The sequence below is a fragment of the Nicotiana tomentosiformis genome, chromosome 12 (genome assembly GCF_000390325.3).
Source record: "Nicotiana tomentosiformis chromosome 12, ASM39032v3, whole genome shotgun sequence".
Classification (NCBI taxonomy): domain Eukaryota; kingdom Viridiplantae; phylum Streptophyta; class Magnoliopsida; order Solanales; family Solanaceae; genus Nicotiana; species Nicotiana tomentosiformis.
Window position 1 is genome coordinate 123372614 of NC_090823.1, and position 16732 is coordinate 123389345.

General features: G+C 35.4%; 1 protein-coding gene across 2 annotated transcripts; it reads left to right on the forward strand.

The window, feature by feature from the left end:
• Positions 1-7908: 7908 nt before the first annotated feature.
• On the forward strand, positions 7909-16322 carry LOC104086836 (LEAF RUST 10 DISEASE-RESISTANCE LOCUS RECEPTOR-LIKE PROTEIN KINASE-like 1.2). 2 transcript variants are annotated; one of them, XM_009591184.4, is made up of 4 exons: positions 7909-8786; positions 14763-14795; positions 14893-15153; positions 15222-16322. In XM_009591184.4, the coding sequence occupies exons 1-4, from the start codon at positions 8009-8011 to the stop codon at positions 16145-16147; spliced, it is 1998 nt and encodes a 665-aa protein (XP_009589479.1). In that variant the 5' UTR covers positions 7909-8008; the 3' UTR covers positions 16148-16322. The 2 variants fall into 2 exon arrangements, with proteins under 2 accessions (XP_009589479.1, XP_009589485.1); XM_009591190.4 differs by lacking the exon at positions 7909-8786 and adding an exon at positions 8810-14544.
• The last annotated feature ends 410 nt before the right edge of the window (positions 16323-16732 follow it).

Below are 16732 nucleotides of genomic sequence, written 5' to 3' on the forward strand. Positions count from 1 at the left end.
AGTGGCGACGTGGGGTGGAGAATGGGATTTGTGTGAGGGAAATAGAGAAGGAGAGGGGGAAGAGTGTTGTGTGTGTGAGGGAGAAGAGTGTTGTGTGTGTGAGGGAGAAGAGTGTTGTGTGTGTGAGGGAGAAGAGTGTGTGGAGTTAAAAAAATTTGAGAAGAGAATAACAGAAATGAGGGGGAAATCCCGTATTTGGGATCTAGAATTAAAATTACCGATAGTTGGTCGGTAAAGTTGATCGGTACACTAAGTGACCGCGCGTTGACTATGTTTGACCATTAACCGACCATCTTTGGTCGGTTATTGTCACGACCCCAAATTCTCTCTGTAGGAGGTCGTGATGGCACCTAGTCTCTAAGACTAGGTAAGCCTATCAATGCCGAATAATCATAAATATCTGAAATAAATAAACTACAATTCAAATAATTAAAACTCCCAAAACCTGGTAGAAATAAGTCACAAGCTTCTAAAATTTATTCTCAATATTTCTATGTATCATGATCTAAAGAAAAAAAATAAGGAAACAACATAAAATGATAGAAGGGGACTCCTGAGTCTGCGGACGCTGGCAAATATACCTCGAAGTCTCTGTGCGCAGGTAGTTTCACTGACGTCTAAACTGGTAAGATGTACCTGGATCTGCATAAAAAGATGTGCAGAAGTGTAGTATGAGTACACCACAGCGGTACCCAGTAAGTGCCAAGCCTAACCTCAATAGAGTAGTGACAAGGTCAGATCAAGCCCTACTAGAGAATAGATAATGACATGGAAAAATATTTAAATAATTTAATAAGATAAAAATGACTGCGGAGATGAATCAAATAGTATGTCACATTTAATGACACCAATTAATTGCAAATAATATCTCGTGGAATCAAAACACAATTTTCTTTCAGCTTTATGAAAATCACAACAATTAATCGAAGGCAACTATGACCATAAATCAATATTAACAAGGGCACTACCGAGGTACCACCTCGTAGTCCTAAATCATAAATAAATTCACAATATCTCATTTCCTTATATCACCGCGGGAGCCTTCACAATTTATTTAAAAAAAATATTTTTTCCGAAATAGCATCCCGCGTTTTAGCCTCCCTTATCATACCGCATGACTTCTAGTAGTCACCCCTACTAGTCACGCGTATCAAGCCACCCTTATCTCACCGCATACATTTCAATCCCCAGACCTTATACCACCGCATGCGTATCAATATCACAATTTGCACCTCAAGTTTCCAATATTTCAATTTTCCAAAAATAAATCAACAACAATATTTTTCAATAATAAAGAGCTCACGGCTCATGCCAAAATATTTCAAAAATAATATTTTTTCACAATAAAGAGCTCACGGCTCCATCACAATGAGTACCAAAAATCTTGCGAAAATAATCAGGAATAAAATAATTCAGGAAAATAATATTTCATATTAATAATACTTAATTTAAAAAAAATCAACCTTCAAATAATGCACAGTATAAAAGAAATCAAGTTTCAATCAAGCAGGTAAAACAATTAGCTGGAAAATGTCAAGCAAATTTAAGGTATACAAATCAAATCATTAATGGAGAATATAACAAGATTTAATAATTTAATTAATATATAACAGTGATCTTCATAATTTGAACACATAATCCTTCACATTTAGTCCGTGTACACACTCGTCACCTCGTGTATACGACTTTCATCACATTATAATTAATACCAATCCTAGGAAAATTTTTCCCACACAAGGTTAGACAAGTCACTTACCTCGACTTGCTCCAATTTAACCAAGTATTATGCTTTTTCCTCGATTTTTTGACTCCGATCGACTCGTATCTAGTCATAAGTAATTCGATACAGTCAACAAAAATTATAGGAATCAATTTCATAAGAAAATACTACATTTTTCAATAAAATTCGAAATTAGCTCAAAATTTGCCCGTGGGACCCACATCTCGGAATCCGGCGAAACTTATAAAATCCGATAACCCATTCAATTACGAGTTCAACCATACCAGTTTCACTCCAATCGGACTCCGGATCGACACCGAAATCTCAAAAATTCAATTCTCTGAGATTTCTAAAATTTTCCAAATTTCAATCTCAAAACACTAATTAAATGGTGAAAACAATGATATATTTGTGTATACAGACCAAATCCGAGTTGGAATCACTTACCCCAAATGTCTTTCCTTGAACATCTGTCAAAAGTCGCCTCTGTTCAAGCTCAAGTTTGTCAAAAATAGCAAATGTTGAATGCCACTGTTTTTATAACTTATAGATCTGTCGAGTTCGATCTTGGGAGCTCGATCTGTCCAGTTCGATCAGGGACCTCGATTTTGTCAGGGACCTCGATTTGTCAGGAACCTCGATTTTGTCAGGGAGCTCGATTTTTGTCAGGGAGCTCGATTTTTGTCAGGGAGCTCGATTTTGACAGGCAGCCCGATTTTGATAGCATTTCCAGCAGAAAAATTGCAGCAGCTTTTGCAGCAGCTAAGTCCCACTTTTGATCTGTTAATTATCCGAAATTCACCCGAGGCCCAAGGGACCTCAACCCAAAACACCAACAAGTCCTAAAACAACATACAAACTTATTTGAAACCTCAAATCACATCAAACAGCGCTAAAATCACGAATCATGCTCCAATTCAGGCTTAATGAAACTTAGAATTTCTAACTTCTACATTCGATGTCGAAACCTATCAAATCAAGTCCGATTGACCTCAAATTTAGCACCCAAGTCATAACTGACATAACGGAGCTGTGAAAATTTTCAGAACTGAATTCCGACCCCGATATCAAAAAGTCAACTCCCCGGTCAAACTTTCAAACTTTAAATTCCTATTTTAGCCATTTCAAGCCTAATTTCACTACAGACTTCCAAATAAAATTTCGATCACGCTCCTGAGTCCAAAATTACCATACGGAGCTGTTGGAATCATCAAAATTCTATTCCGGAGTCATTTGCACATAATTCGACATCCGGTCACTATTTGAACTCAAACTTTAAATTTTTTATCAAAATTCCATATCTCGGGTTAGGGACCTCGGAATTTAGTTCCGGGTATACGCCCAAGTCCAAATTCACGATACGGACCTACCGGAACTGTTAAAATAATGATCCGAGTCCGTTTGCTCAAAATGTTGACCAAAGTCAACTCAGTTGTGTTTTAAACATCTAATTCACATTTTAATCCATTTTTCACCTGAAAACTTTCCGAAAATTTTTTACGGACTGCACACGCAAGTCGAGTAATGGTAAATAGTGCTTAGACCACATAATTAATCATTAAATTTAAAGATGACATTTTGGGTCATCACAGTTATTTTTTTAAAAAACTATTATTTTTTTTGTGTTTTTATTTCTTAAAATATTATAAACTATAAAAAATTATTAAAAACTATAAGCATTTCTTTTATTCACATATATATTTACTATAAATAATTATAAACTATAATTATAATCTTTATAAATAATTATATAACTAATTACTTTTAATAAATTATGAGCATATATTTTATTCACATATATATAATTAATAAATCATAATAAAATAAAATAAAAAGGTATATATATGAGACATTTATTTTATTCGAATTTCACATTTCGTCTTATATATTTATTTATTTTATAACTAATTATAAATTACATAGATTAATAAATATTAGTCAAGATGTTTTACCTTTTGTATTCATCTATCTAAGTTAAGTTTCTAAGTTATAATTAAGTATATGAGTAATTTCACACACACAAACACACACACATACATTATATTGTAATTGATGATCAATCACATACACTACTACGTACGAAAACTTTATCAATTGATGAATTGATAAACCAATATTATTCTATTTTAAATATGTTTAGTCGATTGTTATATTATTAACTCGTTTACGTAATGCTAATAACTTATTTCGTTTCTTTTATTTGTGATCCATATATACATGTCAAAGATGTTTAGTATTAATTCTTCTATATTTCATTCATTCATCACTAATAATGCATGACAAAGATTAATTAATATAGGTCGAGACGTTTTATTTTTAATATTCATCGATATAGGTCAAGACATTTTATTTTTAATATTCATCGATACATCTAAGTAAGTTATAAGTCGATAAATCAATTTACAAATAGATATATTTGATGATGATCAATTATATATACTAATTAGATTATTGCTTCTTCACAAGTCTATCCCCAAAAGAACCCGATCTTGTGGCCCTAGAACCTCGTGTTCTTAGATGCGGCTATACCTATATATATATATATACACACACACTTTATTGTACGACTTTAACTATATATAGCTTGTTATAGTATATGTTAGGTTATTCATTATTTGTATTACAAAATAGTGTTAACGAATGACATTTATATTATTTAGATAGTAAATATTAATGTGATTCAAAAGTTTGACCATGTTTGATCTATGAACCGACCGAAGTTGATCGGTTTTTTTCCAGAAATTACATCTACCGACCAAAGTTGGTCGGTAAAATCTTCTCCGGCAATAACCGACCGACTTTGGACGGTAACTTTAACTATAAATTTTATAAAATATTTTAAATAATAATATAATTATTAAAATTTAAAATGTGGGTCCACATTACCGACCGATGTTGGTCGATAATAAAAAATGTGCTTTGACTAAGTGTAATGATCCGACCGGTCGTTTTGACTATTGCAATCACGTTCCCCCATCTACTACTCAAATTGTGAATTACAGTTGTTATTTGGCTTGCTGGGGTAATTGGTTTGGGTTCGGTGAGGTTTTGAAATGATTTGGAGCGCTTAGTTCCAAGGTTTAGAATTTAAGTTGAAAAGGTTGACCGGATGTTAACTTATGTGTAGCGACCCCGAAAAAATTTTGCTAAGGAATTTAAGGTTTGGTGGTGCCGAGGTAGATCAATTAGTACAAAGAAGCTCGCCACGGCTCGGACTTTTTGGGTTGAACAATGCACCGATGTGTAAAGAAAAATTTTGTCGAAAAAGGGTCATTTCTGCGACTACTATGCGGTCGCAGAATCACTCTGCGGACCGCATAATGGTCGCAAAGTGGATCAGGAGAGGGGCAAGATTTGAGAAAAATCTGCAGTGCACTATGCGACCGCAGACCTGTTTTGCGGTGCATTATGCGACCGCGGAACAAGTATGCGGACCGCATAATGACCACAGACCGGGTCATTAACGCCCAACTTTGGAGGCCAAATTATGCGGCCAGTATGCAAACCGCATACCTGTTATGCGATCGCATATGCGACCGCATAACTGCGTTGGAGCTTCCATTCTTTCTAATTTTTGACTCGACCCATCTTCGATTTATAGCCCTTGAAGCTCATTTATGAGCCAAAATCTGATATTTTAGAGAGAGGTGAGAGCATTTTAGAGAGAGAAAGTGAAGACTTGGTCATTTATCCATTAATTCTTGTTCAAGGTTTGAAGATTTCACAAAGATCTTGCTAGGGCTTCAAAGAGGTAAGAATTTCTTTCCTCAATTCTTCAATTTCGGGTTTGGAGTAAAGATGGGTGATTAATAGTATGATTCTTGGGTGTAAGAGTATTATGTATACATACCAATAAGGTTGTGGAAGGATTGTTAAGTTCAAATGGGTAAGGATTGGGTTGAAAATGGTAGAAATCTTCATAAACTTTAATTGAAGATTTGAGGGTCGAGTTGATGTCGGATTTCAGTGAAATTTATATGGTTGGACTCGTGGTTGGATGGGCGTTCATATTCTGTAACTTTTATCGGGTTCTGAGACATGGACCCTACGGTCAATTTTTGAGTTAATTTCGGATTTTATTGGAAAAATTAGTATTTCCTTATGGAATTAATTACAATAATTTGTATTGACTGAATCGAATTAATTGTGGCTAGATACGAGGCTTTCGGAGACCAATTCTCATGGCAAGGGCATAGCGGAATAAATAATTATACGGGTTGAGGTAAGTAACAATTATAAATCTGGTCCTGAGGGTATGAAACCCCGAATTTTGGTATCATGTGATTATTTTGGAGGTGGCGCACATGCTAGGTGACGGGCGTGTAGGCATGCACCGAGGGGATTGTGACTTGGTCCGTTCCGAAAAACTGTAAAGTTGAATAATTTATTGTTAGCTATATGATCTCTATGTGTTGAAGAAATTTGACTATAAATCATGTTAGAAATCATGCTTAGGCTATGTTATAGTACTGTTGAGACCCGTAGAGGTCACATACTTGTTAAATTAATTGCTAATTGATGTCTTGTACTCAGTCATGATTTTTCTTGCGTATTATACCTCAGTCTTTCTGGATATTTGTTAATATACTATGTTATCTTTGTTTGGGCTGATCTTTGTGATTTCTGAGAGCCCGAGAGACTTGAGAGGTTGAGGACTGAGTAAGGCTGAGGCCTGTCGGTGAGGTAAGGATATTATGGCACGTGAGTTGTCCGTGCAGGATATTATAGCACGTGAGTTGTCCGTGCAGATTATGGCGTTTGGGCTGTAGGAGCCCCTCCGGAGTCTGTGCACACCCCCAGTGAGCGCGGGTACCCATTGAGTGTGAGTGCTGAGGGCTGAGAGCCGAGTGATTGTGCTATTGTGATGAGCTGAGTGACTGTTGCCTGAGAGGCTGTACTTGCTTTGAATATGTTGTTGCACTTGGTTGCTACTTGTCATTGTTGTGAAATCTCTAAAAGAATTTATATCCGGATTACTTAAAATTGAACTGTATAAAATTGATTTGACTTAAACTGCCGGATTTGAAAGCATGTCTATTCTTTGCTGGAACTATTGAAAGTGAACTATGACTGTGTAGCTCGTCATTATCTTCAGTTCCTTAGTTATTATTGTTACTTGCTGAGCTGGTTGTACTCATACTACACCCTGCACTTCGTGTGCAGATCCAGGTATTCCTGAATATAGCGGGTGTTGATCATTTCGCGCAGTTTATTTTTAGGAGATTTTGAGGTAGCTGACGTGTTCCGTAGACCTTGTCTCTCCTTGTCTATCTCCTTGTTTACTGTATTTGGTCTCAGACTATTGTAGACCATATTTTCCAGACTTGTACTCATATTAGATGCTCATGTACTCAATGACACCAGGTTTTGGGAGTGTTGTATCGGAAATTGCTAGATTTTTGGTATTGTGTTAAACGTTACGTTTTAAATTTAAAGGAAATCATGGATTATTGATGTTGTCGGCTTGCCTAGGACTGAGATAGGTGCCATCACGACAGGTTAGAATTTTGGGTCGTGACACTAAGCAAGTCTAACCATTGTGGTCAAATGTTTGACCAATATACCGACCAATTTCGATCGGTATGTAATTTAAAAAAATATAAAATATTTTTTGGTAGTTTCAGTCCATTGTGGACTGTTTTTTGATCGCTTTTGTGGACCGACCAATGTTGGTCGGTATCGCTTGGTTGGTTTTTTCTGGATTTCTAGTAGTGTTTGCCATATCAGCGTTTAGGTGGGTCGAAACTATCAAATTTTTAAATTTAGGGGGGTGGGGAGGGGAGGGAGTATTAGAGACCATGTAAAGTTTAAGGAGGAACCAAACAAAAGTTTTCAAGTTTGGGGGAGTCCGAAATATTTTTGCCTTTAAGGGACGGATTGCATAAATAGTTATTTTTTCGTTCAACTTCAAATACTCTTTTTGTTTTTCAATTTCAACTATTTACATATTTTCCACACGTATACTTGGTGCCTGTCACCTTCTTCTCTATTTTACATTTCTATATTCCCATAATAAATAGAGAAGTCTGAGGATAATAGTGCGATTATAGAAATTTCATCATGTCTTTCTTTACTAATCACAATTACGATCACTTTCAAACCAAATTTGTCTGGATCCTATATATATGTGACTGTCTTGACTATAAGGTATGGAAGAGAAATTTAGCTACCAAAATCGAAGTTTCCTACTAATTTCTGTATGACCAAGTCAATTATAAGAAATATAATATTTAATGTTCTTAGCTACATGTAAACCACAATACTCAGTATTGCATTTCATCAAACATCATGTGTCCAAGTCAATTATTCTCCTTCTTCTTCGTCTCTCTCCTTCTTTTCTTCATCAACTCCAGTGGAGCTAATACTAATACTATTACGTCCTTTGCATATTGCCCTTCATCTATTTGCCATGGACGTAATATTTCGTATCCTTTTTGGAGCCATGACAGTTTCAACTCATCATCTCCGCAGTACTGTGGTTATCCAGGATTTGGGATCCACTGCTCTCAAACCGATCCAATTCTTAACATTTCAAATGTTTCTTTCGCCGTTAAACACATAAATTACACCACGTACTCCCTTACCCTGGAAGATATTGATGCTTTTGATAGCAGAGATTGCCCCAGGGCACATCATAACCTCACTCTGGGAGATTTGCCATTGAAATATTCAGAGCTTGATCTAAACCTTACTTTCTATTTTAACTGTATCAATTCGCTTTCATCTGGTCTTTCGTTAGATTGCTTAAATTCAGGTGGAAACAAGTCATATTTATATATTGAGGATAATGAGCCGGATGATTTGAATTGGTACGGAATTTGTGAGAAGAAAGTGGTGGCGACGGTGATGGACAGTGGGTGGATTCGAGAACTCGGTGCGGTCATAGGTGAGGAGTTGACTGGAGGACTTAGCGCGGCTATGAAGGAGGGGTTCGTGCTGGACTGGGGGGTCGCAACGGAGTGCGGCAAGTGTGAGGCATCAGAGGGGCGTTGTGGTTACGACAATTCAACCAACGAGTCCTTGTGCTATTGCAAAGATGGCACCCTAAAGTTTGATCGCTGCAACGGTACGTTTTCTTTCCGATGGATTTTACACAAATCACCTGTCATATTTATTATTTACTTTTTTTTAGCCATATACATTAATTATACATAATTATATATATAAATTATATGTCTAACCTACTATTTTTAGTTTAAGTGGTTGGGTGAGCGGTTATTTGGTTTAATCCTTACTGATTAGTTTAAGAGCCCGTTTGGACATAAAATATTTTTTTACTTTTTTTCGAAATCAGTGTTTGACCATAAAATTTTTAATTTTCATGCAGCAAATTGTGTGTCTTATGTTTCAGATAACTATATTTTTTTTATGAGTAATTAATTACCTGTTAAATGATCCGTAAAAACTCTTTACATTGTTTGTGTCTATGTGTTAAATCCTTGTTCTATTATGAATTTGAGTACTTAGGTATTTATCTTTCATTCCTAATAATATTGTGATCAAAATTGTCCTATTTTGCTGCTTTGTGTAGCTGTTGTTCTTTCTATGTCAAAGTTAAACTTTTGGTGGGTGTATGATTGAATGGTAGAGGTAACGCGAAGACTTTTTCCTCTCATTTCCATGTCTGGCTTAGGTGTTTCGTAGGACAGTCATTAACGGGTATTTGGTTCATTGACTAGTTGACTTTATAATTTTGACTTTGTCACAAAATATCATAGCCCGATCACTATAAGTCTCAACATTAGTGCCTTGTTTGATGTCATAACTCAGCAATAGGCGGATTCTTTACGGTTCAACTTTACAAAAAAATTAAGTAAACGAGTAAAGGCAAGAATATTGATGAATCCAATAATGTGGCTGAACAACTTATTAACAAACTAGTACTACATGACTGCTAAAATGCTCTTTAATGCTTTGAGTTGCCGTTTGGTCATAAATTTTGGCTGCTTTTTTTTTAAAAATAAATTGAAAAAATTGAAAAAATTGTTTGTTCTTGAAATATGATCAATTTTTGAAAAAAACATTAAAACAATTTTCAAGTTCCCAAAAACTGGTTTAGGACAGCTTTTGGGTGAAATTTTTTGTTCCACTCACAAAACTTCAACTTTTTTTTTAAATAAAATGCATGTCCAAACACAACTTAAACTTTCAAAAATTATTTTTCAACACAACTTCAAAAACTCTTTTTTTAAATTTTAACCAAATTTATATTCAAACGCTAGCTAAGTTCCAAACCTAAAACCTTAATTTGGAAACTGCAAGTTCTACTCCTTTCTTCCTAATTTATTTGACACTTTTAGCTTATCAAAAGCTGTCAAATCTAAATCACCCTAAAATAATTAATTATATTAAAAAATATAATATTTAAAAATACACAAAAGTATTGCTATATATTGCAATTCTCCTAATATCAAAATGGTGGTAAATACGTTGTAAAATGTGGGCAACGCTCAGGCTGTTTGAATCTTGTGAAACTACAAACAGATAAATTCAATGAAATCTCATAAACCGAGAAAGGTAAACTTTCTCTCACAAATGCATGTCCAAAATTTCCTCTTCCTCTACGCCACCTCATTCTCACCATCATATTCTTTTTTGATTACTTCCTCATCATGCTGTGGCAAAAAATATGAATGGCACTCCATTTATAATTGCTCCTATAGTCATATGATAATTCGATGTAAATATGTTTTAGCTCTTTCGTTTGTTTCCCATTTAATTTTTGTACTTTTGCTGGACCGTTAACAAATATAATTCATTATTTGTAATGTTTTGTACTTGTTAGTCGTCTAGCTCTTCATAGGTCCACCACAAAGTGCATTTCTCTAACCCGTACCAAAAACTATTTACATCTGGTAGCTGAAAAAGTATATAGAATATGTATATTTCGTTTGTATATAATATAAAATATATATAAGAGTGACTATACAATGTCATTTTTTCAACTAGGTAAAAAGGGACGAGGTCAATGTAGGCCTTAAATCTAATAGCCCATTAGAGACTGCCAAAAGGCTAGCCCAAATAATAAGGTAAGAGTTGGAGACCATCCAGCGTAAGCCCATTTAAGCGATGCCCGTTTCAATACCATAAACCTAGATAGCATTTCCCGGTAATAGGCAAGGGGGGAGTGCAGACATACTCATTTTTTGGGCCATTATTGAACTTATAATTGCGTTGCACAATTTTTTTTGTTTTTTTTACCCACCTTGGAACAGACTTCATATGTCGCTCCTAAGTTCCAAAAATTCGAAAAATTCGGGTAGTTTTCGCGTCTGAAGTTATACTCGTGACAGTGCAACTTCAGACGCAAAGTTATAATTTTCAATTAATGTTCGCGTTTAAAGTTCTTTCCTCAGCGGCGAAGGAGGAGGAGGAGTCGGCTTTGTCCGAAGTTATCTTACTTTGAGTGCTAATTATTTAAAAAAAAGAAGTTAAGTACAGGTTAAATAGGGGCGACTCTAGTAAAGAAAAATAGGGGTGACTAAATTAGGTGTCCCGTGGAATTTTTATTGGGAAAAAGTTCAAAAAATTTCATCAGGTGTCCTCTTATTGGTTATTACTTTTCCGGCCCGTTAAATTTTAACAAATATAAATATCGGCAAAACTTGTGCTCCTCCTCCTCTTTTTTCCCCTCCTTCTCCCTTCTTTGCCGTCTTCTTCACATATATTGTGAAAACTTGAAGACTCATTGCTTATTTGTTGTCAATTTGGTGAAGAAACTTGAACATTATTAATAGATTTTTTGAGCTTAAATGTTGAAGAAGGAAGCGTAAGTTTATTGCTATTTGAAGGTCTAGGATTAATCCAACCATTGGGAATTGTTAGGATTAGTAATAGAATATTGAACATCAAATTTGGAATCATTTAGAATTTATGGACCAGTTGGATCAATTTTGAAGCATAATATTATGACCGAAAAAATCAGGTGTCATGCGGGAGCTAGTAAAGCAAGCCTTGAACAACGATAAATCCAATAACAAAAGATAAATTTACCAAAAGAGACAAACATTTAGCGTGGTTCAGTCAATTGACCTACGTCAACGGGCGGAGATGAGCAATTCACTATAATAAAAGAGAGTACAAAATATTGAGAAAATAATCTCACGAATAGGCAAATATAAGTGACACACTAACACTTGTCCCCTAAAGTTCTCCCCCTAAACACGACTCTCAAACCTCATATGGCTACACTGTAGATGCTACTGAATGAGAAGGAAAGATCCTCAATTTATAGAAGTCCAAACATTTTCCTACAAGAAAAGGGACTCGCCAAATGGGAGATTTATGTTTTCTTCTAAGAATAAGAAAACCCAATTAAAGTAAACATGTTTCTCTTTCCTTCAAGAGGTAGGAAACCCAAATATGATAAGAAAATTAGGATAACTCCTAACGTGAAATTTCTTAGAAACTTCTTGTGATTCGTTAGCAATTGTGAGTAATTTGTCCCAAATTTACGATACAATTTCGACTAAAGTCCTGCCAATCTGCCAAGACTTATAGCAAGCCTATCAATCATAAACTCTGGGTGTTCCATCAGATTCTGTGAATAATTTATTTTAAAGTTACGATACAATTTATACCAAACTTTTGATGAATTGTCAGGCCTTTTGGCAAGTCCATCTATTAGAAAATCCTGCTGATTCACTAGGACATTTTGTACAAAAGTTTCACTACGGTCAAAACCTATCGCTGTCAACCGACTTCGATCGGTTAAAAAATCAGCCGTCGATTTTTTAAAATATTTTATTTTTTAAATTCTTTTACGATGCCTTATTTTTGGCACAAAATGCGGGAAACTATATTTTGCATCCCGCGAAATTTATTTTTCAAGAAATCGATCAACTTTGATTGGTTTTTCATTTAAAATAAATTAATATTAATATTCAAAAAACCGACCGAAAACTGTCAGTTATTTCGGCCGGTCATTTTAAAATACCAACCGAATTCGATCAGTAATTTTATTTTTTTAATAGAATTTGATCGTTTGTGAAATTTAATTGACTGATCGAAATCGGCGGTCGAAAAATATCTACCGAAATAGCTCATTTAGCGTTACATGTCGCCATCGATATTTCCTTTAAGATAGTTAGTCCTTAAAAGGGAATGTGAACATGGTGACTAAACAGAAGTTAGAGTACTCTTTTTTCCTCCTCATTTCTTCACTTTCGGTTCAACCAACTCAATTTAGAAACCTAAGGTCCTACACTCAATCTAAACTCAAATCATTTTATCCCCACATTGCTCAAATCTCAATTTTTCCAATCTCCCTTTTCCTTATACTAATATTTTAACTATATCTTGACTTACATAAAAAGTAGTAGTTGGAATTTGACGTCAGCTAATAGTAAGACTTGCATCTTTTGTTATTTGCTTCTACATAATGCAATTACTATGTTTTACTTTCACACCTGAATTTCATTTTAACCTGACTTCACGACTCAGGCTTTTCTATTGTTGGTGTTAAGTTAATACAGAAGTTTTCGTGTATCAACACAAATATTCATGGTTTGCTTGTCAACATTTAATTTAAGTTATTGATCAATGCATAGTTACTTGTAATTACCTTTTAAATAACCTGATAATTTAAATATTTCTTACACTCTCAGTCCATAAAATTTAAACTCATCTCCATGACTACACAATAACATTTTAACGCGTCCCAATTTGATGGATTACTTGGCCTTAAAGACTTAACAAAAACTGGAATGTAACAACAACCTTAAAGTGGTCAGAAATGAAATATAACAACCCAATCATTGTATTATACTGGACTGGAGTCAAGTCAATAATAACTGTGTAGCTGGGGATGGGGACCACTTTTTTTTTTTTATAGTTGCTTCAAGTTTTAAAACATAGGTTGTCTTCATTGGGCAACAAGGTACTAATTGTCAAACTCTCACAATTATTTAATCAAACCAAAACAAAGACAAGTTTGAAATATTTGATTTATAAAAGATAAATTACACCAATTGCTTACAACTATAATCCTAATGCTTTCCTCTATACCAAAATACTTTGTCCTGTTCCTCCTTCTCCCTTTGCTCTTTCTTCTTGTTTTAGACATAATATGAACCTTCAAAGCCTATTCATGGTCAAGAAATCTGTTTCTGTTCTTGTCATTGCTATTCTTTTCATTACCTTAGCAGATGACACTCTCTCTATATACCTCAATTCTACTGCTTGTATTACACATAGTTGTGGTAATGGAGTTAAGATATCATACCCCTTTTGGATTCCTGAGAAACAACCACCTTATTGTGGCTTACCAGCTTATAATGTCGCCTGCAATAAGGATAAGTCACTTCTTCATATTTCTGGAGATGAATTTATCATTAAAGAAGTGTTTTACACAAACAACTCAATTCTCCTAGCTAAAGCAGATGTGTTTGATGAAAACAACAAATGTCCAGTACCAACACATAATTTTAGCCTCAGGGGTACTCCGTTTCGCTCAGGGCCTAACACTGCAGATCTCTTCTTCTTCTATGAATGTACTCAACCTTATGAAAGGGAGACATATGCTGTTAATTGTGCCAGCAATGCCACTCATCATTCTTTTGCTGTTTTCCATACTGAGCTTTTGGAGCACTCTAACTATTCAGTCGAATCGTGTCAAGATCCTGTTTATGCCCTTGTTGAGACTGATTCTTTAGATAGATTGCTAAAAATGAATTACATGCAAGTTCTGCAAAAGGGATTCTTTCTACAATGGGATGGGACTAATTGTAGAGATTGCCAGCATAGTGGAGGGCACTGTGGTGTTCAAAACAATGAATTTATTTGCATTTGCAAAGACCAACCCCAACAAAGGACTTGCCTTCATGGTAAATATAGATACTATACGTTTAAATTTACTGAGTAGAAAATATCTTGTCAAATCCTAAATAAAAAAAGGCAAGCCATTCTATTATTTATTGATCATGTTAAGGGAAAAAAAGGTTTCCAATTTAAGTGATAGTAGCTGATTAGTTCTACTTAGTACTACTGAGATACATTATTATTGTTTGGTATCAGTTGATCACCTGCTATGTTTTCGTTTCAGGAAGAAACAAAATCGGATTGAAGGTTGGCATAGGTGATTGTCCATTGAAGTTGTTCACCTTGATTTATCTTATTATCCTTCTATTCTCAAGAATGCTCAAAAAAATTCCAATGTACATTTCTTCTTGCAGGAGTTGGTGCAGCTGCATTTACTGCTTTGATGGCAGGTGTAATTTTCCTTTTCTATCGTCGTAGACAGAAGAAACTTTATGCTGGTTCGTCCTTGTTCTCGACAAGCATTCTCTCCTATCCCTCCTCAACAAAAGATCCCGAAAAGGCTACTAGCTTAATCGGAGTTCACCTCTTTGATTACAACGAACTAGATGAAGCCACTAACAATTTTGATTCCAAGAAAGAGCTTGGAGATGGTGGATATGGCACAGTATACAAAGGTAAGAATGATCCTATATTGAACTTCTAGTTGCTAACGTGTGACTGAGCTAGGATATGATGATTATAGGTAAACTTCGAGATGGGCGTGTTGTTGCTGTAAAACGTTTATATGAAAACAACTGCAGGAGGGTTGAGCAATTTATGAATGAAATTGATATCTTAACACGGTTGCATCATCCAAATCTAGTCACCCTTTACGGATGCACATCTCGCCATTCCAGGGAGCTTCTACTTGTTTATGAATACATTTCCAATGGAACAGTTGCTGATCATCTACATGGTGTACATTCAAAGCCTGGATCGCTTGCTTGGAATACACGAATGAAGATTTCCTTAGAAACAGCAAGTGCATTAGCCTATCTCCATGCTTCAGATGTCATTCACAGAGATGTAAAAACTAACAATATCCTCTTAGACAGCAATTTCTGTGTTAAAGTAGCAGATTTTGGCTTGTCTCGGCTTTTTCCATCGGATGTTACACATGTCTCAACAGCTCCACAGGGTACTCCTGGATATGTTGATCCCGAGTACCACGAGTGCTATCAGCTCACTGACAAAAGTGATGTTTATAGTTTCGGAGTGGTACTAATTGAACTTATATCATCACTGCCTGCTGTTGATATCTGTAGGCACCGACATGAAATAAATTTGTCGAATATGGCCATTAACAAGATTCAAGGCAATGCATTACATGAGTTGGTGGATTCAAATCTTGGGTTTGACACTGATGACAAAGTAAGGTCAATGGTTACTGCAGTGGCGGAGTTGGCATTTCAGTGTCTGCAGAGTGATAGGGAATTGAGACCGTCTATGCAGGAAGTCGTGGAGGCGCTGCTGAGAATTCAGAGAATTAATAACACAACAGGGAAAACAGATAAGGGATGTCCTGATGATGATACAGGGTTGTTGAATAGTATCACGTTATTAGTATCACCTGATTCAGTTACTACAAAATGGAGTAGCAGTCAAACGACACCCAATGCCAGTACCTAGTTTTTGCCCACATTGCAAGTTTTCTGCTGTTCTCTAGGGTGGTACTTGAGCACCTGCTATGTTGGTTGCCAAAACCTGAATTTCATAAACTTTGATTACCTTGGTTTTCTATGTGAAGTAGAATGTATATATTTCAGTGCAGCTCGTTTAATTTGACATTTCTTATTCGATTTCATCTTCTCAAGTCTGCTGATTAATTTTTGTAGCTTGCAATAGAAGATTAGGATAAAGCTTTAAAAGAGCGTTTAGTCAAGAATATATTATCTGCATAGACCATAGTGTAGTAGACCTACTTGACTGATTTTGAACATAAAATAAAAGTTTAGTGCTACTAAGCAAGACAAAGTGTTTTTACTTTTTACAATCCAGATTCTACAAGGAATTCACTGGGTTTGTTGTTGTTGTTGTACAATCCAGATTCTACGTGATCGCTCCTTTCTATTGATTTAGCTTTTATTTTCGTTACTCGAGTTGCTTTCAGCACAGTGCTCTTTCATCAAGACCACATCTCAGTGATATCTTCTTCTTTTTTTCGTTGTGGCGGGGGTTAATGCAGTGATCAATCTGAGACCATTCTTGATCTGA

Bases quoted from the DNA above. Each gene is read 5' to 3' on its own strand.
- LOC104086836 (XM_009591184.4), top strand. From the start codon at position 8,009: ATGTGTCCAAGTCAATTATTCTCCTTCTTCTTCGTCTCTCTCCTTCTT. The intron at 14,796-14,892 runs GTGATTGTCCAT...TTCTTCTTGCAG, and splicing joins CGGATTGAAGGTTGGCATAG to GAGTTGGTGCAGCTGCATTT. The intron at 15,154-15,221 runs GTAAGAATGATC...TGATGATTATAG, and splicing joins ATATGGCACAGTATACAAAG to GTAAACTTCGAGATGGGCGT.